We start from the raw sequence: 26031 nt of genomic DNA, 5'->3' as shown, positions 1-26031 counted from the left end.
TTGTCTTAAACATGGTGCAGTTTATTGCATGATAGCAATCAGACACAAGTTACATCTGTAAGATAAATTGTGTTCCTAAGACTATGAAGAGACTGAGGATAACAGGTCTGTCCTTTTAGAGATCCTAAAATATTCTGCCTTTGCTCAACTGAGTCCCTTGCCAGCAACAGATTGGGTGGAGCTTACTGGAGTTTTCACCATGGACCCTTTCAGTGTCATTACTTTATACAGCATCACCCAATAGATAACATAATTCTTCAATATTTCTCATCAGTAAAATCTTCACATTTTGTTGACTCCTTTAACTGGTTTGTCAGTGCTTCTCCCACTCACCACTTTGCTGCTGTTCCTTCCAAAGCAGAAACTGCTGTGCCCACTCCTGCCCCCACCCATTCTCTCCTCCCCTCCGCAGCCTCCATTCCCAAAATCATGGTTCATAATAAGAATCAGATGGGGTATTTGATCAATACAAACCCTGCTCCCCCTTCCCCCACTTAGCCAAACTGTATAATCAAATGTCATATGAAGAACCATTTCCCTAGTCTACCGTCAGACTCTCCAACAGCACACAACCCAATCATACCCCTCTATGGTAGTCATATTAGACCACAGAGCCTGTTGCTTCCCAGAGAGCATGAGCCTGTGACACTGGCACTAGGATGAGACAATGGACTTGCTCAGATAATAGACTTGTAATAAGTACTTGGAAATCTTTTGTCAAGTTAGTTGAATGCAGCAACACAGATTGTTGCTACAAAACGTTTCACAATTGCAAACCAGGGATGAATAAAATAAAAGAACAATTTTCATCAACAGGAAATTTGTCTAGAATTATCTCGTTAATTTGTGTTGTCTTGTTGTATCCCCGGTCTCTTTACTCTTTTTCTTGGAATTGAAAGACTGTTTTTTAGTGATCCAACCTACAGGTAGTGTGGACATGAGGTTGTGATCCAGTCTGCACTTGATGTGGACACAGGGTTATGATGCAGTTCTACAATTGAAGTGAACATGAAGTTGTGGTCCAATCTACATTAATGTGGACACAGGATTGTGATCCAGACTGCGGTTGAGGTGGACATGACATTGTGATCCAGTCTGTAATTGATGTGAACACAAAGTGGTGATCCAGTCCATAGCTAGTGTGAATGTGACACTGTGATCGAGTCTACAGTTGAAGTGGAGAAGAGTCTTTGGTCTAATCTGAAGGTGGTGTAGGTATGTGTTGCCTTTCATTCTGGTTTATGATGAGCATCCTTCATCAGTCACTAGTTTGGTTGTCTTGGCCCAGGCAAGTTGCATGGCTCCAATTCTATCAGCATCTGGGACGTGATAAACCTGAAACTAGAGACAGTGCAGGAAAATGAATATTCAATTGTCAATACATTTACAGTTCATCCAGATTGTCACATGCAACTGATATTTACAGCTCTTACGTTTAGTTGAAAAATGTGGTGCTGGGAAAACACAGCAGAACAGGCAGCATCTGAGGAGCAGGAGAATCGACGTTTCAGGCATAAGTCCTTCTTCAGGAATGAGGCTGGTGTGCCAGGCGGGCTGAGATAAAAGGTGGGGGGGAGGAGATTTGGGGAAGGGGCGCTGGGAATACAATAGGTGGAAGGGGGTGAGGGTGATAGGCCGGAGAGGGGGTGGGGGCGGAGAGGTCAGGAAGAAGATTGCAGGTCAAGAGGGCGGTGCTGAATCCTGGACTTGGGACTGAGATGGGGGGGGGGGGGAAAGGGAAATGAGGAAGCTGGAGAAATCTACATTCATCCCATGTTGTTGGAGGGTTCCTAGGCAGAAGATGAGGTGCTCTTCCTCCAGGCATCATGCAGTCAGGCTCTGGCGATGGAGGAGGCCAAGGACCTGCATGTCCTTGGCGGAGTGGGAGGGGGGAGTTAAAGTGTTTAGCCATGGGACGGTTGGGTTGGTTGGTCCGGGTGTCCCAGAGGTGTTCCTTGAAATATTCTACAAGTAGGCGGCCTGCCTCTCCAATGTAGAGGACACCACATCAGGTGCAACGGTTGCAGTAAATAATGTGTATGGAGGTGCAGGTGGATTTGCGACGGATATGGAAGGATCCATTGGGGTCTTGAAGGGAGATGAGGGGGGAAGTGTGGGTGCAAGTTTTGCACTTCTTGCGGTTGCAGGGGAAGGTGCCGGGAGTGGAGGTTGGGTTGGTGGGGGGTGTGGACCTGACGAGGGATTGCGGAGGGAGTGGTCTCTCCAGAACGCTGATAGGGTACGGGAGGGAAATATATCCCTGGTGGTGGGGTCTGTTTGGAGGTGGCGGAAATGACGGCGGATGATACGCTGTATACGGAGGTTGGTGGGGTGGTAGGTGAGGACCAGTGGGGTTCTGTCCTGGTGGCGATTGGACGGGCGGGGCTCAAGGGCGGAGGAGCGGGAAGTGGAGGAGATGTGGTGGAGAGCATCGTCGATCATGTCGGAGGGGAAATTGTAGTCTTTGAAGAAGGAGGCCATCTGGGTTGTTTGGTATTGGAATTGGTCCTCCTGGGAGCAGATGCGGCAGAGGCAAAGGAATTGGGAATATGGGATGGCGTTTTTACAGGGGGCAGGGTGGGAGGAGGTGTAGTCCAGGTAGCTGTGGGAGTCGGTCGGTTTGGAGTAAATGTCTGTGTTGAGTCGGTCGCCTGACATAGAAATGGAGAGGTCTAGGAAGGGGAGGAGTCTGAGACAGTCCAGGTAAATTTGAGGTCAGGGTGGAAGGTGTTAGTAAAGTGGATGAACTGTTCAACCTCCTCATGGGAGCACGAGGTAGCGCCAATACAATCATCAATGTAGCGGAGGAAAAGGTGGGGGGTGGTGCCAGTGTAGCTGCAAAACTGCGAGTTGTTGAATGTACCCAATCTTCTTTTGGCACTAATACTTAATATATACATTTTATATTCATGGCAACAATCTATATTTACCCTAGCACTCAAAAAAAACTAAAGGAAATGGAAGATTTTAGGAGCATTGCTTGATTAAAAGCTAATCAAAATCATTGGTGTTTAAGGTGTGTTTATAGAGAGGGCCTCAGTGGTTAATAGTGGTGAGATGAAGTGGGGGGGGGGGGGGGGGGGGGGAGTGGGGAGTGGACAAAATCAGAGCAAATAGTTCTGCTGCAGGGCAATAGCAAAAGGAAAGTGCAAGACCATGGGCAAACGCAAGAAATTATTGCTCCAGAGATGGCAAAGGAATAAATGAAGGTTTCCACAGCAGATGTGATGAAGCAGGCTGTTGCTGCAAAGGTGGAAGAACAATAAAGGTTCAGATGGTGATCAACGCATGACACAATCTCAAGGCACTATTCTTAAACGAGCAAGATGGTTCTCCCTGGTGTTCCAGCCAATATTTATCCCTCAATCAACATCACTAAGCCAGACTGGTTGATCATTTGTAATTCCTGTTAACGGGAATTTCTGTGCACAACTTAGCTGCTGTGTTTTCTACATTTTGACAGTAATCACAGCACAAAAAGTTCTTTGGTTATCAAGCACTTTAGGTTATCTTGTGGGTGTTAATAATATATCAGTCTACTGCTTTAATATTACTTCATCCCCCATTCCACCACCACCTCCCCAGAATGTTGCTAATGGGTGTCAGAGTTTGCCTTCAGTCATAGCTCATTTTGATTCTGTAATTAGTATCTATGATGGATCAAAGCCTAGTCTCCCTATAACCTCTTGAGGAAATCTCCCTTCACCTTTTCCTAGCCCACTCTGCTGTACCATTTGCCCCTTCACCCTAATAGCATAAAACCCTGACTTTTGCACCCCTCTTCAGTTCCAAAGTAATTAGATGCAAAACATCAACCAGAGATGCTGCCAGATTCATAACCTTCAGCTAGCTCTTTCTGTTTTTATTCCACCTGAGTTTGTGTGAGTCAATAAACATTAATTAATTCATTTGTTCCCTTATGGGTCTAGAAGTTGGTGATTTAGTTGGACACCCAAGGCTTAGAAATTGATACGGTTTCACATAGGTTATTGCAGAAATTAAGTCTCATGGGATAGGGGCTAGTGTATTGGCATGGATAGAGGAGGGGCTGGCTAGCAGAAAACAGAATGCATAAATGATCTTAGTCTGATTGGCATGATGTGACAAGTGGAGTCCTTGCGGGGTCTCTTCTGAGGCCTCAACCCTTTCACAATTTTCATCATGATTTTGATTTAGATGGATGGTATAGTGGCTCAGTGGTTAGCACTGTTACCTCACAGCAACAGGGACCTGGGTTTGATTCCACCCTCAGGTGTCTGTGTGGAGTTTGCACATTCTCTCCCTGTCTACATGGATTACTTCTGGGTGTTGCGGTTTCCACCCACCGTCCAAAGATGTGCAGGTTAAGTGGATTGGCCAAATTGTCTTGTAGAATTCTGGGATGTACTGGCTAGGAGGATTAGCCATGGGAAATGCAGAGTTACAGGGATATGATAGAGAGCCGGGTCTGGGTGAGATGCGCTTTGAAGGGCCGGTGTGGATGGCTGAACGGTTGCTTTCACACTGTAGGGATTCTATTATTCTAAGTGGAGCAAGGGCATGGTGTTAAATGTGAAGACCTTACAAAGATAGATAGGAACATATGTTGTAAAGAAAACTGGAGGGCTTTGCTGAAAGATGTAGACAAGTGTAATGAGTTGTCATAAAATCTGACAGATGGAGTGTCTTCATTTATATAGCCTTGAAGGAATGCCTGAGACCTCAAGGAATGAATGAATAGGTGGTACATATATTAACTAAGAGTTAATTGGTTTTGAATGATTATATAAATATGAGATCTGTAATTAATTGCTTATGAGTTTGACTGAGGTGCAAGAGGTCCTGGGTTCAAATCCCAGACAAGCCTCTAAACTGTTACAACACTGGGTAAACCAAACCCCGCCCCTCCCACAACTGATTTAAACAAGCAATACAGAAAAGATTTACCCCATGTGGTAATCTGTGAAAATTCGAGAGGCCAAGAACTCTTCCCAAAAGTCACTATTTAAAGTGAAAAGTAACAACTTTATTTTTTAAAGACTAACAATTATTTACATCTCCTTTCGCTAACCTATCTTTTATCTTCCTCTCCAATAAAACCCCCAATTAGGATTTACCAAAAAATTCAAATTTCAAAACCTGGCAGCTGTTGAATCCTCTTGTTGTATCTTTTTCTGTCTTCTTTACTTTGTCTTAAGAATTATGTTGCACAGGTCATTGATTGATAAAGGTACCTTTAAGAGAGCTTTTTTCAGGCAGTCTGTACATGCTGGTGGCGTGGCAGTTCTCCTCCAACTGTTCAATTTTCCCCAGTCTCACTTCCCAAAGCATTGGATCGTTTCATTGGTCATAATATTATCAATATATCAAATTCAAACTTGATTGGGGTATAATTTAAACTGATTGGCCGAATTTGAATTTTTCTTTTGTCTCATAGCAACCCAGGTACTACTAGCTGCTGGACCAAACGTTGCATTGTAAATTTTCCAGTACTCTCTTTGCCTCTCTAAGTCCTTCAACTCTCTTAAAGATACAGTACACCCACATCTTCGTAACAGTGGTTAACTGAAATAACGTTCTCGCCTAAAAGTGTGGATTTGAATTCTATTTAAATACAGTTATCTTTTGCAGGGTAACATTGGGGACAGAGGACAGTTGAGTCAGAACGTGAAGTTTCAGGTTGTGATTGCCCAGCCCTGCTTTCAGAAAGTGAGCCTGATGACTAGCAGAAAAATGAAGTTACAATGTGGACCTGATTACATTGCTTTAGCTCCTCTATTTCTAAACTGAAGCAGGATGAGAAGAACAGGGTTTCAAAATTGGAGCTGAATAATTTGAACAGAGATAAAGGTTTGGACAAATTGTGAACTTCCATGGATAAAATTTATCAAAAAAAGGTGACCTATTGACTGAATATGCATTATATTTAGGATAGTCAAAGCCAAAGTTATAGTCATGATGGGGAGACACTGATGTTGGACAAGGTCAGAAGTTACACGACACCAGGTTATAGTCCCAACAGGTTAAATTGAGCGCTGTTCCTTGTTCAGGTGAAGTCATCACAGGAAAGGAAGGAAGGATAAGGATTAGCCAATAGATTGCAAGGACAAAGGTTTCATGTGTTGGAGTATTTTGAGTGGAGTGGTGATGCTTGTTTTTGCAGTACCCAGTGAGTCAGATGCACACAATGTTAGTTAAAATCAGGCCTTGAAATTGGGCTTTCAGCAGGTTAATAAGACTGTGCTTGAAGAAAACACAGAATGGGTTTCTTGACAGCGACGAATATAGTACAGATATAAATAAAGATACTAGAGAGGAACAAGAATTCCAGGGTGTGGTAGTATATCTTTACTCTATCCATCCACCTTGGCTCCATATCCTTCCGTACCCATGTCTGACAAAAATTTATCAATCTCACTCTTAACATTATGAATAGTGCTAGCATCCACTGCTTTATTTGTGAATGAGTTCCACACATTTTTCAATTTGTCTCCTAATTTGTCTACAGAATGGCCTGGCTTTGATTTTAAGGTTATGATTCTTGTCACATGTGACCATAACAGCAGAAAAATGTTGCCCTCTATCTACCCTAAAATTTCCTTCAAATTCCTTAATACTTCAATCAAAACAGCCTTTTAACCTTCAATATTCCAGAGAATTAGTTTATGTAATTCTTCCTCATAATCTGATTCTTGGAAATATAAATTCATGGGTCTTCCTTCCAAGCCCAGGTCTATTCATTCTACTCCAGATGGAGTGTATCTCGGGCTTTGTATTGCTGTCATAGCAAGCTCCCCTTGTATCCCAGCCCTCTACAGCTAATATTCTGGTCAGCCTTTTGATCTTTTTCAAAACCTGACTTTTACATTTTTTTACTCCGTGATGTGAACTTTGAACATCCGCCGTTCCTTAGTTCAGTATTTAAACTATATCAGATTTAGTCACTTTTGATTCAAAAAGGCTAACTGCACACTTGCTTGTGAAAATTCTCATTTGCCACAGCTATATCCATTCACTAACAATTACAAAAGTTACCGATGGATTGTGCTCCCATCTACGTGACTTACTAGTTCACCAACCGTTGCATCATTGATAAGTTTAATATATGATTCTAACATTGTGTTAACTAACATATTAATCAATATTACAAAAAGCTGAGGCCCCCCATTTGTTGGACAATACTAATCACTTTCCAGTTTGTACACATACCAATAATTCCTACACTATCTCCTATGGATTGATGGGTTAATAAGTTACCTAGAGTCTATAAGCTTTAATTTTCGATGGCAATCTTCCAGGTGAAAGGAAGTCTGAAAGTCCGTGTGATGCCCGTAGATGTTGATCTACCTATTTTCAGCAATTCCTCAGAAATTCAACTAGGTTTGTTCAACATGACCTGTCTCTTTAATCAGCTTGTATTTTATACTAAGTGGGAGAGGCTGAATAGGCTAGGGCTATTTTCCCTGGAGTGTTGGAGGCTGACGGGTGACTTTATAGAAGTTTATAAAATCATGAGGGGCATGGATAGGATAAATAGACAAGGTCTTTTTCTCAGTCGAGAGTGTGATACTGGAAAAGCACAGCAGGTCAGGTGGCACCCCAGGAGCAGGAGGGTTTTGGTCAGACCAAAACGCCTTTCATCAGGGGTCCAAAACTAGAGGGCATAGGTTTAAGGTGAGATGGGGGATATCAAAAAGGGACCTAAGGGGTAACCTCTTTCCATAAAGGGTGGTGATTTTTTGGAATGAGTTGCCAGAGGAAGTGGTGGAGACTGTTACAATTATAGCATTTAAAAGTATCTGGATGGGTATATGAATAGAAGGGGCTTGGAAGGATATGGGCCAAGTGCTGGGAAATGGGGCTAGGTTTATTTGGGATATAGTCAGCATGAACGAGTTGGACCAATGGGTCTCTTCCTGTGCAGTACATCTCTGAGTCTAAGATCAGTCACTCTCTCCTTGTGTAGATTCCAATAACCTCCCCACAACAGATCCTATACCAACAGGCCTATAAATTACATGCTTCACTTGCACTTTTCTTAAATAATGATGTCACTTTTCAACATGCCCTACAACAGGAATTATTCTTGAATCAACAAAGTTTTAGAAGATTGTTGCTGATACAGTTGCAATATTATCTCCTACTTCCTTAAAACAAGGGGTGGAAACTATCAAACTCAGAGATAAAGAGATGGAAATCCAGCTTTTTAAGGAAAGGTCTCATTGTCTGCACACCCATCAGACGATGCAGTTAATAAGCCAGCAATGCTAACTGTAACATCCAGCTGTTTATTCATTGCCCATTTATTTTTGTAAATTGGGAGTGATCTAATCATGTTGCCATCAGTTTAAGAAAGAAAGTGACATTCCACTGACAAACAACAAGTTCTGACCATACCGGACACGTCATTAACATAATCCTGAGGGCTGTGAATGCCTTTCCCCATCTCTGAAGTGCAATCCCAAGAAATGTTTATATGGAAAGTGAGGTGCCAAATACAATTGCTGCAGTGAACACAGCATTTCCTGTTTTTTTTCCAAGGAAGAAATTGGGTATCAAACTGGCAACAAAGTCTGTGTTTGAGAGAGTGTTGGGAGAGCTCTGTTGTGTTCCTAACCTGTGTTGTCTCTACCCTGGTAGCAAGTGATAAGAGGTGTCCTCTATTAAACGCCCATGATATCTCTGACCTGGGACTTTTGATTAAATAGAGGCGTTGATTTGTTCATTAGTCTCTCTTACTCACTGCGCGATCCCCTCCACAACAAGACCCACAGGTTTACCTTGTTTAAGATGATGTCAAAGTAGGCTGTGTTCCAGTAGAGGCCCTCATTGTCCTGGATTTGCAGAAGCATCTTCAGGTAGCTGTCAATGTGCTGGCGTGGGGCAGGCAGGAGGTGGGTCAGGTGTATCTGCAGGAATTTCTCAGGAGTGTCAGCAAATTGTTGCACCTTCTCGTAAATGGCTTGGAAGTCGAACTGGGCCTGAAAATCTTCCTGGAACAGGTTGATCTCGTGCATGAAGTAGTTGGGCAGATTCCGGAGGGCAAGACACCGGAGCAGCACCACTACCACCCGATAAACCGACGATTCCAGGTCGATCCAGTCCTCCGGAGCTGGGAAAAACTTCATGGCCCACAGTAATACCATCTGATAAAATTTAGCAAAAGAGAAATTATTGAAAATTAGAAAATTTAGAATTGGTCAATAAGTCTAACGTAAGGACTATGCCAAAATTGATATTTAAATAGATTTTTGCAAATAATACACAAGCTCAGGTGATACATTTTCCCCCCTCTATTCATTTATGGCTGTAAGGATTGTCTAATCTTTAACTGCCCTTGAGAAGGTGGTGGTGAGCTGCTGTCTTAAATCACAGCTGTCCACACGGTGTGGGTACTTTTAGAGAGGGGGTTCCAGATGTTTGACCCAGTGACAATGAAAGAATGGCAATATATTTTCAGGTCATGGTGATATGCAGTGTAGAAACAATCTTGGAGATAAGGTTATCCCAGGTATCCTTCCCTTAATAGTGCCTGTGTCTGTCTATTCATCTGCCTATCTAGCCATCCATCAGTTTGTCTGTCTGTCCGTCTGTCTATCCATCTATCTGTCTCTATCTCCCACTCTCTCTTATTCAGATGGTTGGAAGCTAGATATGGAAAGTGAGTTCATTAGCCCAACCACCCCCTCATTGATGGTCCTGATGTTTATGTGGTGGGTTTTGAGTATGTAATTCACCTTGCTGGGTTTTTCCAACAATGTGGATGTGCTTGTCCTCTGACCCTATCATTTGTGATACATGACAGCCAACAGGACCAATGGGCAAATCAGACACCCCCTTTCCCTGATACAGTAATAGGATATGCCTGCCTTGTTTGGCAGCCTCACACAGTGACCATTTATAATCGTCAAGCCTTGATTCGGCTTGAGGGGAGGCTCTCCCTTCAACTGGAGAGGAAAGCCTGCTTCCATCATCTGCAGGCCAATAGAATGGTAGCAGCACTATTGTCTCGACAGCACCACCTCATTCTCCCCGTGTGGGGCGGCATGGTAGCTCAGAGTTAGTACTACTGTCTCAAAACACTAGGGACCTGGATTCGATTTCAGCCTCATGCAAAAGTCTGTGTGGAGTTTGCACATTCTCCCCGTGTCTGCATGGGTTTTCTCTCACAATCCAAAGATGTGCAGGTTAGGTGAATTGGCTATGCTAAATTGCCCATAGTGTTCAGAGATGTGTAGATTAGGTGCATTAGTCAGGGGTAAATGTGGGGTAATAGGTTAGGGGGAATGAGTCAGGGTGGGTTACTATTTGGAGAGTCATTGTGCACTTGTTGGGCTGAGGGGCCTGCTTCCACACTGGAAGGATTCTATGAGTCTACCACCAGGGGTGGTCACTCGTCACTCGTCACTCCTGGCACTGCATGTTGTCACCAAGACCTATGGACTGGGAGCTGACAGGCCCTGACAAGGACATCTGAGATGTGAGTTCTGGGACAGGCAGGGTGAGAAGAAACATGGGGAGGGGATATACCTTGTGTGAGAAGAGTGGACCCTCCAATGGGAGCAGTGTATCCAACAGAGGGTGTACTCATCCAGCCCAGTCACAGTGCTGCAAGGTTTCACTGGATAGTTACATTTGGATAATGGCAAGCCATCTCTGCCATAGATAAAACACCCATGGGGACCTGGCACCACACCCCATGGTGCTCACCACCACGCTCCCCCACAACCTGTCCGCAAGGAAATGTAAAAGTCTGCTCATTATGTTCTGGCTTTTTCCCACTGGGGATCAGTCTTTCTGTGAAGGTAGAGTAGCTTCTATATTGCTCAATTAACAATCTGAAACAAGGTCGATCCATCAATGCTGTTACATTCCTGTCCTTGTTAGTTAGCCATTCCTGATCATGCCTCAATAGTATTAGCAGACTGCGCACACAGTGGCTGTAAAGCAATCCAAGTTGACAGAACCCTGAAGATTCTTGGGATATCACTGAGTAAATGCAGTAACATTTCATTCCAGGTCTCGGGGATCTGTGTGGAGCATCCAGCTGCCATCCGAGTCATGACTTATTTAAACCCATCAACCAGCCTACCCATCTGAGGAAGCAAGGGAATAGATTGAAATTGTTTTACCTGGTATTAGTGTTATAATTGAATGACTAGTAGACATGAAAAATGTGTTGCTGGAAAAGCACAGCAGGTCAGGCAGCATCCAAGGAGCAGGAGAATCTATGTTTCAGGCATAAGACCTTCTTCAGGAAGGGCTTATGCCCAAAACGTCGATTCTCCTGCTCCTTGGATGCTGCTTGACCTGCTGCGCTTTTCTATCAACACATTTTTCAGCTCTGATCTCCAGCATCTGCAGTCCTCACTTTTTCCTACCTGACTAGTCGACATGCAAAACTCACTGATTGCTTGCTTAGAAAAGAGGAGAATTAAAAATCCAAAATGACTTCACTCATTAAGGTAAGAATTCCTTCTGTCTCCTTACGGAAAAACAGTTCGCTCACCTTAAGCATGTTAAATGTGAGTCCTCGCTTGTGTTCCCCCGGAAGCCAGTGGTCAGTTTTAATTCTGTCCAGGAGGCACAGGCTGTCCAGGCGATGGCCCCCATCTGCATCTGCTTTCTCCAGCAACTTCCACATCGGTCGTTCAAAACAAAACCTGTTTACAACATGGATCACTCTCAGTGACGTTGCTTAGTTCTTCCTTAGCAAAGGGCAAGCAATGGCTGAGATGTATTATCACCAGACTATTCATGAGAGATCCAGGTTACATTTGAGGGACCTGGGTTCAAATCTTGCCATGGCTGATGGTGGAATTTGAATTCAACAAAGATCTGGAATGATTATCTAATAATGATCATGAAATCATTATCGGTTGTCAGGAAAAAAAACTCTCTAGTTCACCAATGTCCTTTAGGGAAGATTGACAGTGAGGAGAATATAAGCGTATTGGTCAGATGGACAAATCAGTAGTGAATGGAATTTAAACCTGATAAAGGTGAAGTGATGCAGTTTGGAAGAAGTAGCAGCACAAGAGATTACTTAATGAATGGCAGGAGACTAGGAAGCTCAGAGGAACAGAGGGATCTTGGAATTCTTGTCCACAGATCCCTGAAGGTGACAGCACAGGCAAATAGATTAGTTGAAAAGGTAAAAAGAGCACTTGCCCTTTGTCAGTCATGGCATAGATTATAAAAGCAAGGGGATTATGTTGGAGCTGTACAGAACTTTGGTTAAGTCACAGCTGAAGTAGTGTGTGCAGTTCTGGTTCCTGCACTTTAGGAAGGATGTCGTTGCGCTGGAGGAAGTGCAGAGGGAAGTCTCCAGAGGATGTTGCCTGGGGTGGAACAGTTTAGCTTTGACAAGAGGCTGGATAAACTTGGGTTAGATTACTTGGACTGGAGAATTTTGCAAAGGTACCTGATAGAGGTTGTAAGACTGAGTAAAAAGTAACTATTCCCCTTAGTTGAAGGGTCAGTAAGAAGGGGCAAAACTTTACAGTGAAAGAGAAGGGGTTTAGAGGAAATTTGAGGAAAAAGCATGTTCACCCAGAAGATGGTGGGGGTTTGGGATGCAATGCTTAATGGGGTAGTTGGGATGGGTAACTTCTGAGGGGTGACCTTATAGAGGTTTATAAAATCATGAGGGGCATGAATAGGATAAATAGACAAGGAATTTTCCCTAGGGTGGGGGTGTCCAGATCTAGAGGGCATAGGTTTAAAGTGAGAAGAGAAAGATTTAAAAGGGAACAACTTTTTCACGCTTAGGTGGTGTGCGTATGGAATGAGCAGCCAGAGAAAGTGGTGGAAGCTGGTACAATTACAACATTTAAAAGGCAACTGTATGGGTATATAAATAGCAAGGGTTTAGAAGAATATGGGCCAGGTGCTGGCAAATGGGACAATCTAGTTTAAGATATCCAGTTGAGAATGTGTACAGGGTGTGAGCAGGTAGGAAAAGAATTAAGTTTTGAGGTTCTGCTGAGCATGATTCAGATCAGATAAGAATTTGCAGTTAACAATGGCGTGCTGGAGGCAAGGGTAATGGGTTAATTTGGTGGAAAAGCATTCACTATGTAGAACTATTTCACAATATTAGAAGCATTCAGTATGTAAAGTCAGTTAACAAGATGAAAAGTATTAATTATGTGCAGCCAGTTGTGTAACAGCAGATGGCTTAATCTTTCCTACTGACAATTGCTGATTGTAATGGTCACCCTATCAATATGTATGTTGCCTTATCTGGATACTCATCCCTGTAAAATTATGATATAACTCATTAAGAAACTGCTATTCCAGAGAGAAGACTAATAACTCATGTCCCTGTGCACATGGGTGATTGTTCTCTCTCCCTCCAGGGCCCAGGATAAAGGTGAAGGAGGTAAAACTACACTGTGTGTCTCTGAGCATTTTGCTTTGACTGAGGGGGGGGATATGGGACAACTTAGTTGGCGTGGATGAGTTAGACCAAAGGGTCTGTTTTCTGTGCTGTACATCTCTATGGCTATGACTGTAAGTACTGCACATGAAATGTCATAACATTCAAGTCTATGGACTGAGGTTGGACAAATGGGACCAGTGTAGGTAGTTGTGTAGTTTTTGGCAGTACTGACATGATGGGCTGAAGGACCTATTCAGTACTGTATGGTTCTATGAGATGATACTGCTGGCCTTACCCAGTCTGGCCTACATGTGACTCCAGACTCACAGAAATGTAGTTGAATCTTAACTACCTTGTGGTCAATTAGGAATGCACAATAAATGCATGATGCTCAGATCCCATGAACAAAATTTTAAAAAGCAGACATGAGGTAGGAAGTGTCCTTGATAGCAGAATTTGTGATTAATAAGTATTGACATTCAGCAGCATCCAGATATTATATCTGAGGGTGATTTCTTATTGCTGTGGAGATAGGCGGTGATGGGAAATCATTTCTTCAGGGTAGCTTTTCATATGCATAAGTTAAATCCTTTAGATGGCACCTTCCAAATTACAACTCCTTCCATTTCAAAGGACAAGAGCAGCAGACATAGGAGTACCACCACCTACAAGTTCCTCTCCAAGCAACGCAACATCCTGAATCGGAAATATGTTGAGACTATCACTGGATTCAATGTGTGCTAGCACACGAAGTCACTCAAGCGGTGTTGGCCTCAACATCTCAGAAACAATCCACATGATTTCTGAGAGATGGATATCTACCAAATTGGACAACCCACACTTTGTCCATTAACACAGTTAATAATTACTTTAAATAGTGTATTCCTTATATTGATGCAACTAAGCAAGAAGTTCAAATTGTTCAAAACTAAGCTTCCTGTCACTGAAGACAAACATAAATGTCAGTGAAAACAAACAAGGTTCAAAGGCAAACTTGACTTCGGCATAGGGCAAGATCCCTTGAAAGGCTAATACTGTAGTCATTGATTAACATAATTTCATTTCTAGCACATTACTTCAAATCCAAATCATGCTGAGTTGATGGAATTGAAATATAAACATCATTTTATCTGCAACATAAATGGCAAAAAAAGTTTAATTTCAGGGGAACATGAAAAGAATCCCAGAATTAGATGCCCCAAAACACTGGCAAAAAATGTGACAATTTTAAATAAATTAGCTCAATTTGCAGTATCATTCATTCGAGCCCAATACAATACCTCCATCGGTAATAAGTTCCATTGCTGATGTCAAGGTTCTCGAGTGTCGTTTGGCTGGTTGACTCTGGAAAGCTGTGCCCGTTCTGAAATCCATTTTCAAGTAACTTTGCTGCAGCTCTCCGAAGTACTGGAATGATGTTAACTCGTAAGGGCTTTGTCACATTTCTGAGAACCAGTGTTAACCGAGGGCCATTGAAATTTAACAAGAAAGCATTCACATCTCCTGTGGAGAACAGGAAATATACTGCAGTGAGAGATTAAATAAACCGTGAGATGTTGTGTTATAGGTTACCTTTATTAACTCACTCACTAGTTCACGATATTCATTAATACCAGGTCCCTGTTCATTCATTCATAACCCTTTACTATCCCGTTATTTACTATAACATGGTTTCATTCATAAAACTGAGATTCTGAAGTATACATTACTATTATAAGGTAGACCAAATTAAAACAACCCTTTCAACCATTACTGCCTTTTCACATCTTCAATTCTTATCAGCCCTTGCTACAAGTAGTGTTTAGGCTTATTTACCTCTGAATAAGTGTAACATATTCAAAGCATACCAACCCCGCCATCATGTCTCCACAAAAGATTATTACACTAATCAGCCCTTATCAAACACAGACCTGAATAAATTACAGAACACCAAACATTTTCCCCAATTTGTATGTACTAACTGGACCACAATCCCTTTAAGAAACCTACGATCAAAACAGCATATATGTGAAATTACATGAATGGATGAAATGCACACAGCAAAACCTACAGGATGCCAACTTATAGATCATTTCAGGGAACATCTCTGGGACACCCAAACTACCCAACCACACCACCCTGCGGTTACACACTCAAACTGCCCCTCCCACTCCGCCAAGGCCATGCAAGTCCTGGGCCTCCTTCATCGCCAAAGCCTAACCACCTGGAGGAAGGACGCCTCATCTTCTGCCTTAGCATCCTCCAACCACACAGGATCAATGTGGATTTCACCAGTTTCCCCATTCCCCTCCCCCATCTTATCCTAGTCCCAATGGTCCTACCTGTCCACCCTCCTCTCCTGCCTATAACTTTCAGCCCCACCTTCATCTACCTATCACTTTCCCAGCTATCTTCCTCCCAGTCCCACCCTCCTCCCATTTGTCTTTCAGCCCCCTTGGTCCACAAGCCTCATTCCTGAAGAGCGTATGCCTGAAACATCGATTCTCCTGCTCCTCGGACGCTGCCTGACCTGCTGTGCTTTTCCAGCACCACACTCTTTGACTCACACAGGAAAATAGTCGACAAATCTCTCAACCTAGCTGCGGGAATCAGTTTAATATCATTTACTCTTTTATTAAGTACAAGTACAATTTCTAATTTATTTACAGCATATAAGCCTAGTATGTTTTACTAACATTTATTAAAAGACAAAAGGACTAACATCTCTTAATTAGGCAAGCAGACCAGACAGACACTCTTAATCCTATCAGAAGTAGCAGCCAGCATGTAGAGTCGTAGAGATGTACAGCACAGAAACAGACCCTTTGGTCCAACTCATCCAAGCTGACCAGATATCCCAACCTAATCTAGTCCCACATTCCTCCAAATCCTTCTTATTCATATACCCGTCCAGATGCCTTTTAAATGTCACGATTGTATTAGCCTCCACCACTTCTTCTGGCAGCTCATTCCATGTCCCTTAGGTCACTTTTATATCTTTCCCCTCTCACCCTAAATCTAGGTCCTCTAGTTCTAAACTCCCCACTTTGTCTATTTATCCTATCTATGCCCCTCAGAAATTTAAAAATTTCCATAAGGTCACCCCTCAGCCTCCAACACTCCAGGGAAAACAGCTCCAGCCTATTCAACCTCTCCCTATAGCTCAAATCCTCCAACCCTGGCAACATCGTTGTAAAGCTTTTCCACCGTCTCAAGTTTCACAACATCCTTCTGATAGGAGGGAGACTAGAATTGAACACAATATCCCAACAGTGGCCTAATCAACATCCTGCACAGCCGAAATGTGACCTCCCAAGTCCTGTACTCAATACTCTGACCAATAAAGGAGAGCATACTAAATGCCTTCTTCATTATCCTATCTACTATAGTGACTCCATTTTCAAGGAGTTATGAACACACACTCCAAGGTCTCTTTGTTCAGCAACACCCCTTGGGACCTTATCATTAAATGTATATGTCCTGCAAAGATTTGCTTTCCCAAAATGCAGCATCTCACATTTATCTAAATTAAACTGCATTTGCCACAACACAGCCATTAGCCCATCTGATCAAGGTCCTATTGTAATCAGAGGTAACCTTCTTCGCTGTCCACTACACCTCCAATTTTGGTGACATCTGCAAACTTACTAACTATACCTCTTATGCTCACATCCAAATCATTTATATAAATGATGAAAACTAGTGGGCCCAGCAGTGATCCTTGTGGCACTCCACTGGTCACAGGCCTCCAGTCTGAAAAACAACACCCCACCACTACCCTCTGTCTTCTACCTTTGAGCCAGTTCTGTATCCAAATGGCGAGTTCACTCTGTATTGCTCACCAAAGTCCCATGGGGAATCTTGTCGAACACCTTACTGAAGTCCATACTAATCATGTCTACTGTTCTGCCCTCATCAATCCTCTTTGTTACTTCTTCAAAAAACTCAATCAAGTTTATGAGACATGATTTCCCACGCATAATTTCCCACACACTATCCCTAATCAGTCCTTGCCTTTCCAAATACGTATACATCCTATCCCTCAGGATTCCCTCCAACAACTTGCCCACCACCGACGTCAGGCTCACTGGTCTATAGTTCCTTGGCTTGTCCTTACCACCAATATTAAATAGTGGCACCACGTTAGCCAACCTCCAGTCTTCCGGCACCTCACTTGTGACCATCGATGGTATAAATATCTCAGCAAAGGGCCCAGCAATCACTTCTCTAGCTTCCCACAGAGTTCTAGGATACACCTGATCAGGTCCTGGTGAGTTATCCACTTTTATGTGTTTCAAGACATCCAGTACTTCTTGCTCTGTAATTTTTCAAGATGTCACCATCTATTTCCCTACATTCTATATCTTCCATGTCCTTTTCCACAGTAAATACTGATGCAAAATACTTGTTTAGTATCTCTCCCATCTCCTGCGGCTCCACACAAAGGCTGCCTTGCTGACCTTTGAGGGGCGCTATTCTCCCCCTAGTTATTCTTTTGTCTTTAATGTATTTGTAAAAACCCTTAAGATAAAACAATGTAACACCATAGTAATGGAATTCTAATATTTGTGAGAACTAAAGAGGTTATTGTAAGAGCTGTATTTTGGTATTCTATTGCTGCCTCAATCTTGTGCTACTGCAGTTGTTGAATAAAGAGTCTACTTCTGTCACTCACTGATTTCAGTCATCATTTGAATGCAATTCCACAAACCAAAGTGAGATATTGGATTAAACGTGTATTGAAGTAGAGTTATTATAAGACTCTTGACATCAAGTAACATTGTGATTAGGGTTTCCTATTGTCTGGATATGAATGGACATCATAGAAACACTTCATATCAACAATCTACTTCAGCAATGCTATCAAACAAAATTTGACACCAAGTCATGGAAGGAAGTATTGGGGAAGGTCAGAAAAACTGGGTCTGAGGTTGGGTCTTGCTTGAGGAGGGAGTGGTAGCGAGGTGGAGAGGTATTAAACCCCTGAGTAGGAGCTGAGTTATGACCCTTTCCCATCCTTCCTTACTTATCACTTCAAAGGGAGTTGATCTGTAACACTTTCTTGTATGTATTACCACCGAGCAGAAGTAAACCACTGTTCCAAAGGACTTTATGTATCGTTTGTTCCTTGATGGAAGCTGGATCAACAAGCTGTTGAATTGACTGCAGCAACTTGCCTATAACTTCCCCAGCCCTACATATGTTACTGCCTTCCTTTGATTGTTATATTACCCCTTGGAGCAAGCACGAAAGATAGTCAATGCTAGCCACAAACTCACAAATTATGCACCCCTTCACAACTGTAAGCACTATAGGAAACAACATCGTTCTGCTACACTATTAAAAGCCTTTAAGACAAGGAACGTGAAACATCATTGATGTCAGCAGATTTAAACTCTTTTGGACAAAGAGAATAAAGCAGTCCTGATATACTGAAGAATGAAAATCCTTCAGAGCATTGAGAGTGAAGTAGCACTGGATCACTGGAGAACTGAAAAGCTTTAAAGTAAGCAGAGTAGACTACAATAGGAAGAAATAATAGCATAAATAATATTGTTGGGAGGATTTATTTTCAGAGATGGGTCAAAAAGAACACAGAATTGGAGAAAACAAATTTTGACACATTGAATTGCTTTCAAACTAGATACTAAATTAAATGATGAACAGGTAAACAAGCATTTTGAAAGAATTTGAGAACGCAGCTGATGCCATTGCAGCTTGCCAAGGCATAAGAAAATGCATAGGTACATTTGATTAAGTTTTATAAGCTTTTGATCGTTACTTTAATCTTAAAAACTTTACTCCTTGAAGAATTTTAATTGAAGAATTTGACATGCAGGAGAATTGATAAATAATTTCATTAATGACCTCTACAGATGAGTGGAAAATTGTGACTATGAAACTTTAAGAGATAGAATTGTTGTTGAAAATACTAATGAGTCTTCGTCAAATTTATTCCATTCGAAAGAAGATTTAGCTTTGGAGAAAGCCATTTTAATGGTAAGTGGAGCAAAATTCTGTAAGCAGCACAGATCAGTCCTAAGTGGAGAAGGACAAACTGATCACAGGAAAGCAACAGAATCCATTGAGTTCTTCATGTATAAAAGCCTGAAAGATGCACATGATAAAGCAATACAGACCATCAGCCAGATGCGCAGTTACTAAGAGTCAATCTCAATGCCTTGGAGTAAGGAAACATGCCAATTTATTAAATGAAAAATATATTATTTTGTTTACAGTATGACTCCTCTTCACAGCAGCTCTGGCTTGAAACAGTTTGACTCGAAATGTTAACTCTGTTTCTCTCTCTTTGGACACTGTTGAGTTTCTCCAGCATTTTCTGTTTTTATAAAGAATCAAATATCTGTGTAGTGATTAAGACCGGGTGGACATCATTGACGATGAGGTCCTTGATTGGTTCAGGTTAACAATCCCAATCAAAAGGCACTGGCTGATCAATATTAACTAGGGATTTGGAATCGCCTCAGTTCATTTGGCTGACTTCAAACTGGCTGGTTCCAGCCAGTGTACTGTGCACAAGTAAATAAGGGGTGACTTGGTGCTAGGATACCACCCTCTGTGCAGTTATTTCAGACTGGTTCAGCAGAAATGACATTTTCCACAAAGGACATCCAAGAGATAAAATGTCACTCACCACTTAACAAACCTCACAGGATCCAGAACAGAATCAAATTCAACAATCCTCAGGCAAAGACCAACTGATTCTCCAAGTCTGAAAAGTATGTATTCTGAAAGAATTGTGAAACCAACAAACTGTCTGAATTTGTCAAAATAAAGACTCCTGGGTGACTTTTGTTGGAATAGTGAATAAATGTAATTATATATATTTTAGTTAAAACAATACTGTAAAATGTTCTGAATGGGTTAACGCTGAAGACTGTATCAAGCGCCAACCATTCTGATAATGTTAAAGGACTTGATTGAAGAAAGGCAGAACAATTTAGGAACTCAAAGGGAATAGATCTGTTATCCTAGATCTCCAAATAGTTTTAGCAACTCACTAATGTAACTTGTACCTGATTGTTATCATGCAATGAAGCGCATTTTACTTACGGTGACAGCCGGTTCTCATTAGACTATATAATAGATTTCCTCTAACTGCTTTAGACCAAACAAGCTGGCAGATCCAGTCAGAAAAGGAGGATGGTGGTGTCTATCTGGCTAGCCACCTACTGGCTGTGGTTATCTTCACATGCTCATATGATGGTGTTTCAACAGCAGATGAGCTTTGAGAGGGGTGAGGTCAGACAATGTAAGAGGTAGGTGCAAGTGGCCACACTGTGAATGGAAGGGTAGATACTCATTGTAGTGTCAAGGTAGCTAATAATCTATTTTAATTTTAGATAGCTACTGGGAAATGATATTTCATAGAATCTCTACACTGTGGAAGCAGACCATTCTGCCCATCAAGTCCACACCAACCCACCATATCCAGAGATTCTATGGGAAATTTAGCATGGCCAATCCACCTAAACTACACATCTTTCGACCATGGGAAGGAAATCCACACAGACATGGGGAGAGCATGCCAACTCCACAATTGCCCAAAAGTGGGATTGAACGCAGGGCCCTAATGCTGTGAGGCAGCAGTGCTAAACACTGAGCCACCATGCCATCCCCAAGTTATAATACAACACGTACACCTCCCAGTGTAGAATTTGGGGAAGGCACACCAATAACATTCCAAACCTCCATTTCCAAGTTGCTGATAGGAACATTTTAGGAACCTACCCTCAGACAACGTAACATTATTTCTATTTGGGTTGGTCTGGGAAGACAGGATAGGTTGAATTATTGGCATTTATGAATTAATTACAACCACACCAACACACTGCCAAGTTAACACCTGAAGTACTGTGTAACCCCAGTGCTTCACCCAGTTTGTCCTCTCGTTCTTCAGACTAAAAGTGGAAGATATTCATTCTCCTGTTTTGTCAGAATGATAATTAGACAGAGCACTATGTAATTAAAGAAAAATTCAGATTCTCATCCTTAATTGCATTTAGTCATATACCGAAACTGGGATTGTTGACAGGAGCTGAATTAGTCACTGCATGAATTAGTAAATCTCAACTTCAATAGTGCAAAAAAAACAGAAAATTCTGAAAACACTCAACAGGTCAGGTAGCAAGGTAGTAAGGGGGAAGAAAAAAGACTAATTGTGAACTCATAAATTTCGTAGCAAGATCAGTACATTAGCAATAGTTTGGGACAATAGATGAAGAAACATCTGTGAGAGGGAGGAAGAAGAGAAAATGAAACCATGGTGGTGTACTAAGCAAAGGAAGATGGTGGAACAAATGTGGAAGTAAAATAAGGTCCAGGAGCATTGTAAATGGTTACAGAATATCAACAGGAATGTGAATGATGGTTAAAATCTAAAGCTGCTATTTTCAGAAGGCTGCAAGTTGCCCATAGCACAAAAGCAAGGTGCTGTTTCTCAAGCTTAATGAGCTTCATTATTAAAACTGAATTATTCAACACTGAGAGGTCATTGAAAGACGGATGCAAATGAACTGTTCTCAAATTAGTTGAAAGTGATTCAGTTTTTGAATGTTTTAGGTGTGATGTACATTATGATCAGGTGAGTGCTCAGGTAGCACAACACTGAATGAGATAAAACTCCCACTCGCCGTGCTGTGATGTCACCTCCCAGCAGATAAACCAGTTTTACAAAGTTTCTTTGCAAACTGTCTGGCCCAACCTGTTTCTGGAATCCTTGAAAGGAAAGCTCAGCATTAACTTCATTTAGGGACTTTGGAGGCAGGGAAGGAACATTTACACAGCTGCTACGAATACAGAGTTTTCCTTCATTCCATTTTTAAAAGGTTAATCCAAAATTGAAACTAATGAACACATTAACCCAGGAGAATGGTTGAGAAATCAGTGTCCAAGAAGCATAGTATCATGGAACTTGTCATATAATAGGCAGTCATTTAGTCTCTCATACCTAGTGTTGCTTCTATCTGTTTCAGCTATCTATTCGTGTTCACACATACATTCCTCCTTTTCAAATACTAACCCAATTCACCTTTCTATGAGGCTGTAACCTCCTCCTTAGCTGGCCTTCTGTGCTGATGCATTCTGCATTCCAATACACCACTGTGTAAAACAATCCCCTCTTCAATCTGCTGTTATCACTTGTCAATGAATGGAAGAACTGTATTTGTTTGTCAAAATGTTTGTCACTTTAAAATCCCTCTTAGATCTTTTTAATTTTTTTCTGTTGAAAAAAGCCAAATTGCTTTCATTTCACTTAATAGCTATAATTTCTAATTTTTGTCACCACTCGATTGCACCTTCTCGAATTGCGTGGTTGCAGTAACTATGCAGATATAATCTGATTGAGCAGTGATTGCATTCCAAAGGCAATAACTGCATGCTGCTTTTATTTATAAGCATAATTTTAAAGGTTACCTGACTTGAAGCTTGACATCTATTGATTTCCAGTTGACAAAGCTTAACTTTATAATTCTCATCTTTGTTGCAATAAACCCTCCAAGGGCTTGTCTTTGTATATAACCTTCACATTCTACAATCCTCCAAGATCTGTGCATTCCTCTGATTCTGGTCTCTTGCAGATCCTTGTTTTTAAATAACTCTAACGCTGGTGGTTGCAACTGCCAATATTCTAAGTTCTGCAATTCCCTCCCTCCACTCTTCCACCTTTCTGTCTCTCCTCCTTTGAAGATGCTCTTTAAACATACTTCACTGCTTAAATTATTGACTGATGCATTGTCCTGTGGCTTGGAGTTGAATGTTATTAGATAATTTGCTGCGATGTTTGGCTGTACTAAGTTGATGCTAGCAAGAATTCAATTATATGACATAAAGTTAAAGGGAGGATGAATGGTAAATTGATTGATGAGCAGGGAATGACATGGGTGTTGTTCCAATTAGACAAGAATTGAAAGTGATGTAAACTAGAGGTTACTGCTAGGCCATAAAAGTATACACGCACAACCACACAGATATATTTCAACATGGGCAAAGACATTCTCAAATTGCATAAATTGGGATGATCAACAAACAGTGGGAAGGATCTAGAGGGATGAAGCAGGCGGGTTAGAACATGTAGTTTCTGTGGAATAACAATTTTGAGAGGAAACAACAAAGCGATGTACAGTTTCAAATATTTAATATTCAGTAAGTGAGAGTGCGGGTTGATTAAGCTTTAAGTAAAGGCTTTCAAGGTTTCAAAAACAGTTGAATAAGCCACAAGAGGAAAGAGATTTTTAAAAAGTTATGGAGGGCAATGATTTAATCATAACTAGAAGACTGATTACTTCAGTATAATGCACATATTAATACCAGAGGGAATAGACAGTGTAGATTCATTAGAATGGCTCCAATGGCTCAGTGATTAGCACTGCTGCCTCATAGCACAAGGGACCCAGGTTCGATTCCAGCAGTTGGTTACTGTCTGTGTGGAGTTTGCACATTCTCCCTGTGTCTGCATGGGCTTCCTCCAAAGATATACAGATTAGGTGAGGTGGTCATGCTAAATTCCCCAAAGTATTCACGGATGTGTAGGTTAGATGCATTACTCAAAAATAATTTTATGATAGGGGAATGGGCTTGTTAGGCTGAAGGGCCTGTCTCCACACTGTATGGATTCGAGTTCTATATTAAATTATAGCTATAATGAGAGACTTTAGATTCTTACATTGGTGTACAGAAGGCGAAAAGGACATTTGGCAGATGATATTTCAGTTTCGTATGCTTTTGATTGCACGAATCAGGAGTTGATAACAAGAAGTTGCCAAATATAAAAGCATCACTGAAGAGAAATGTATTTTCTGATCAAGCATGGGATAATCTTCTTCATTTGTTTTTCAAGTAAATATCGTTACAACTTTTAAAAGAGTTTTGAAGTAGAGGACAATAGGATGAGTTCTGTATTGTTGTAGCAAAGAGAGAGCACTAACAAATGAGCCTCATGGTCCTCAATCTGGCCTGGAGCCATTTTGATGGCAATTCTTTTCTCTTACTAAGTTTTATGCAGAAAAAAAAGTATTTGTTCATGGATTGTGGGTGTTACTTGCGAGGCCAGCATCTATTGCCCATCCCTAACTGCCCTTGGGAATGTAGCAGTAAGTCATCTTGAACTATTGCAGTCCATGGGTATAGGTTGACCCATTGTGCCAAGAGGGAGGGAATTCCAGAGTTGAGGATTACTGTTTTACTGTTGGCATTAGCTGATCACTGAAAGAGAGGGCTAACTGCATGAGGCATTCCTACAATAGTTTGATACGCTGTGGGGTCACAAGCAGCACTCGTCCAGCCTTGTAACTGGCAACAATGGATTGTGGTTTGATTGACAGCAAAAAAAAGAGATAAGAGACAAGTCTGACAGCATATTTTGAGGTAGATGTATTTTAGGTGATGGGACAGAATGTCACCCTACATTTATGTAGATCCATTGTATCAGAGGTGTTACAGTTCAACACTATGAACAATGAAAATAGAGATGAAGGAAACACCTACTGCAGTTCAATCAACTGTCAATATACCTGTAAATAGGTGATAGAGAAGGATAACATAAATAAAATAAATGACAGACAGACTCTACATTGGGTGCTCTGTTAGCACCTGAATAAACAGTGGAGCTCAGAAAGCCTATGTTTTCAAATAAACCTGTTGGACTATAGCCTGGTGTTGTGTGATTTTATTTTACTTTGTCCTACACCAGCACCTCCACAACACAAATATCTGCATACTTAGGGTTCACCTTCACCAATGAGCATTTCAATGGATCGATGCTCAATAGTGTACTGACAGTATTCATTACTCTCCATATACACTATTCAGGAGCACTACATAACACGACTGGTTGTTATTCCCTCATTCTATAGTCTATCTGATCTCTGAGTGGAGCACTAGTTTGTATTATACGACCCATGAGTCCTTAACTTTGTAATAATGTGTCAGGCTATGTCTTCACCACAGAGTTGGTAATTTTATGCCAGCTATTTATTTAGAGAGGCTGAGAGCTCTCACATCTGCTTCTTACCTGGGTTAATAAAATTGTTCTGTTGACAGTAAACAATGGCTCCTTTAAGAAGCTCCTTCAGGACGTTTATGACTCTGCCAGGGATGATGTGCCCACAGCACTGGGACGACTCTGGAAGTGGATGGAAAATGTCACTCCCAGTCCATTTGCTTTCACTCTCCTTGGGGACAGTCAGGTAAGCCATCCCCTTCTTCGGGACGGCTTGATGGCTGATTCCATCTGCGATGTAAGGAGTGTCGCAGCTCTCTTCAACCCGCAAGGACAAATCGTTGAACCACAGACACACCTCCATATCCAGCTCATCAAACTGTGTTCTAATGGTGTAGTCAAAGCAAGCATGCGCTCTTGAGTAGTCCACCTGGAACCTATAGTCCTGTTGCTGGACCCTGTCGAGAATCGTGAAGAGTATGTCTTCACACTTCTGTATATCAATGACCTTCACGTCGTGGTAGGCTTTTATCCCTGACAAGTATCTTTGGTACCAGCCCAGCCTGTCACTATTTGAAGACCACATGCTGGCAGTGTCCTGGAGAGTACCTGCAAACCTGTGGCCCTTGCTGACCGTCTCTCGTCCTCCTACGAACAGCCGAGGTGTGTAAAAGTGTAAAGTTAACAAAAACTTGATGACTTTTTGGTAGCTTTGGGCGGGATTTGG

The 26031-nt window shown here is 41.7% G+C and overlaps 1 protein-coding gene across 1 annotated transcript; it reads right to left on the bottom strand.

Annotated features, from left to right (window-relative positions):
• LOC132821939 (protein mab-21-like 4) lies at positions 1 to 26031 on the bottom strand. The gene is made up of 5 exons (XM_060834933.1): positions 25377 to 26031; positions 14644 to 14866; positions 11489 to 11642; positions 8760 to 9125; positions 1 to 1341 (listed from the first exon to the last, which is right to left on the bottom strand). The coding sequence occupies exons 1-5, from the start codon at positions 25888 to 25890 to the stop codon at positions 1240 to 1242; spliced, it is 1359 nt and encodes a 452-aa protein (XP_060690916.1). The 5' UTR covers positions 25891 to 26031; the 3' UTR covers positions 1 to 1239.

This window comes from Hemiscyllium ocellatum, chromosome 13 (assembly GCF_020745735.1).
Source record: "Hemiscyllium ocellatum isolate sHemOce1 chromosome 13, sHemOce1.pat.X.cur, whole genome shotgun sequence".
In the NCBI taxonomy this organism is placed as follows: Eukaryota; Metazoa; Chordata; class Chondrichthyes; order Orectolobiformes; family Hemiscylliidae; genus Hemiscyllium; species Hemiscyllium ocellatum.
Note: the sequence above shows the minus strand (reverse complement) of the source record. Positions and strands in the feature narration are given on the sequence as shown.

Excerpts from the sequence above, each read along its gene's own strand:
- LOC132821939 (XM_060834933.1), bottom strand. The coding sequence starts at position 25,890 with ATGTGGTCTTCAAATAGTGACAGGCTGGGCTGGTACCAAAGATACTTG. Across the intron at positions 11,643-14,643 it reads GGAACTTATTACCGATGGAG|GTTTTGTTTTGAACGACCGA; the intron begins GTATTGTATTGG and ends TGTTGTAAACAG. Across the intron at positions 9,126-11,488 it reads TCACATTTAACATGCTTAAG|ATGGTATTACTGTGGGCCAT; the intron begins GTGAGCGAACTG and ends AAATTTTATCAG.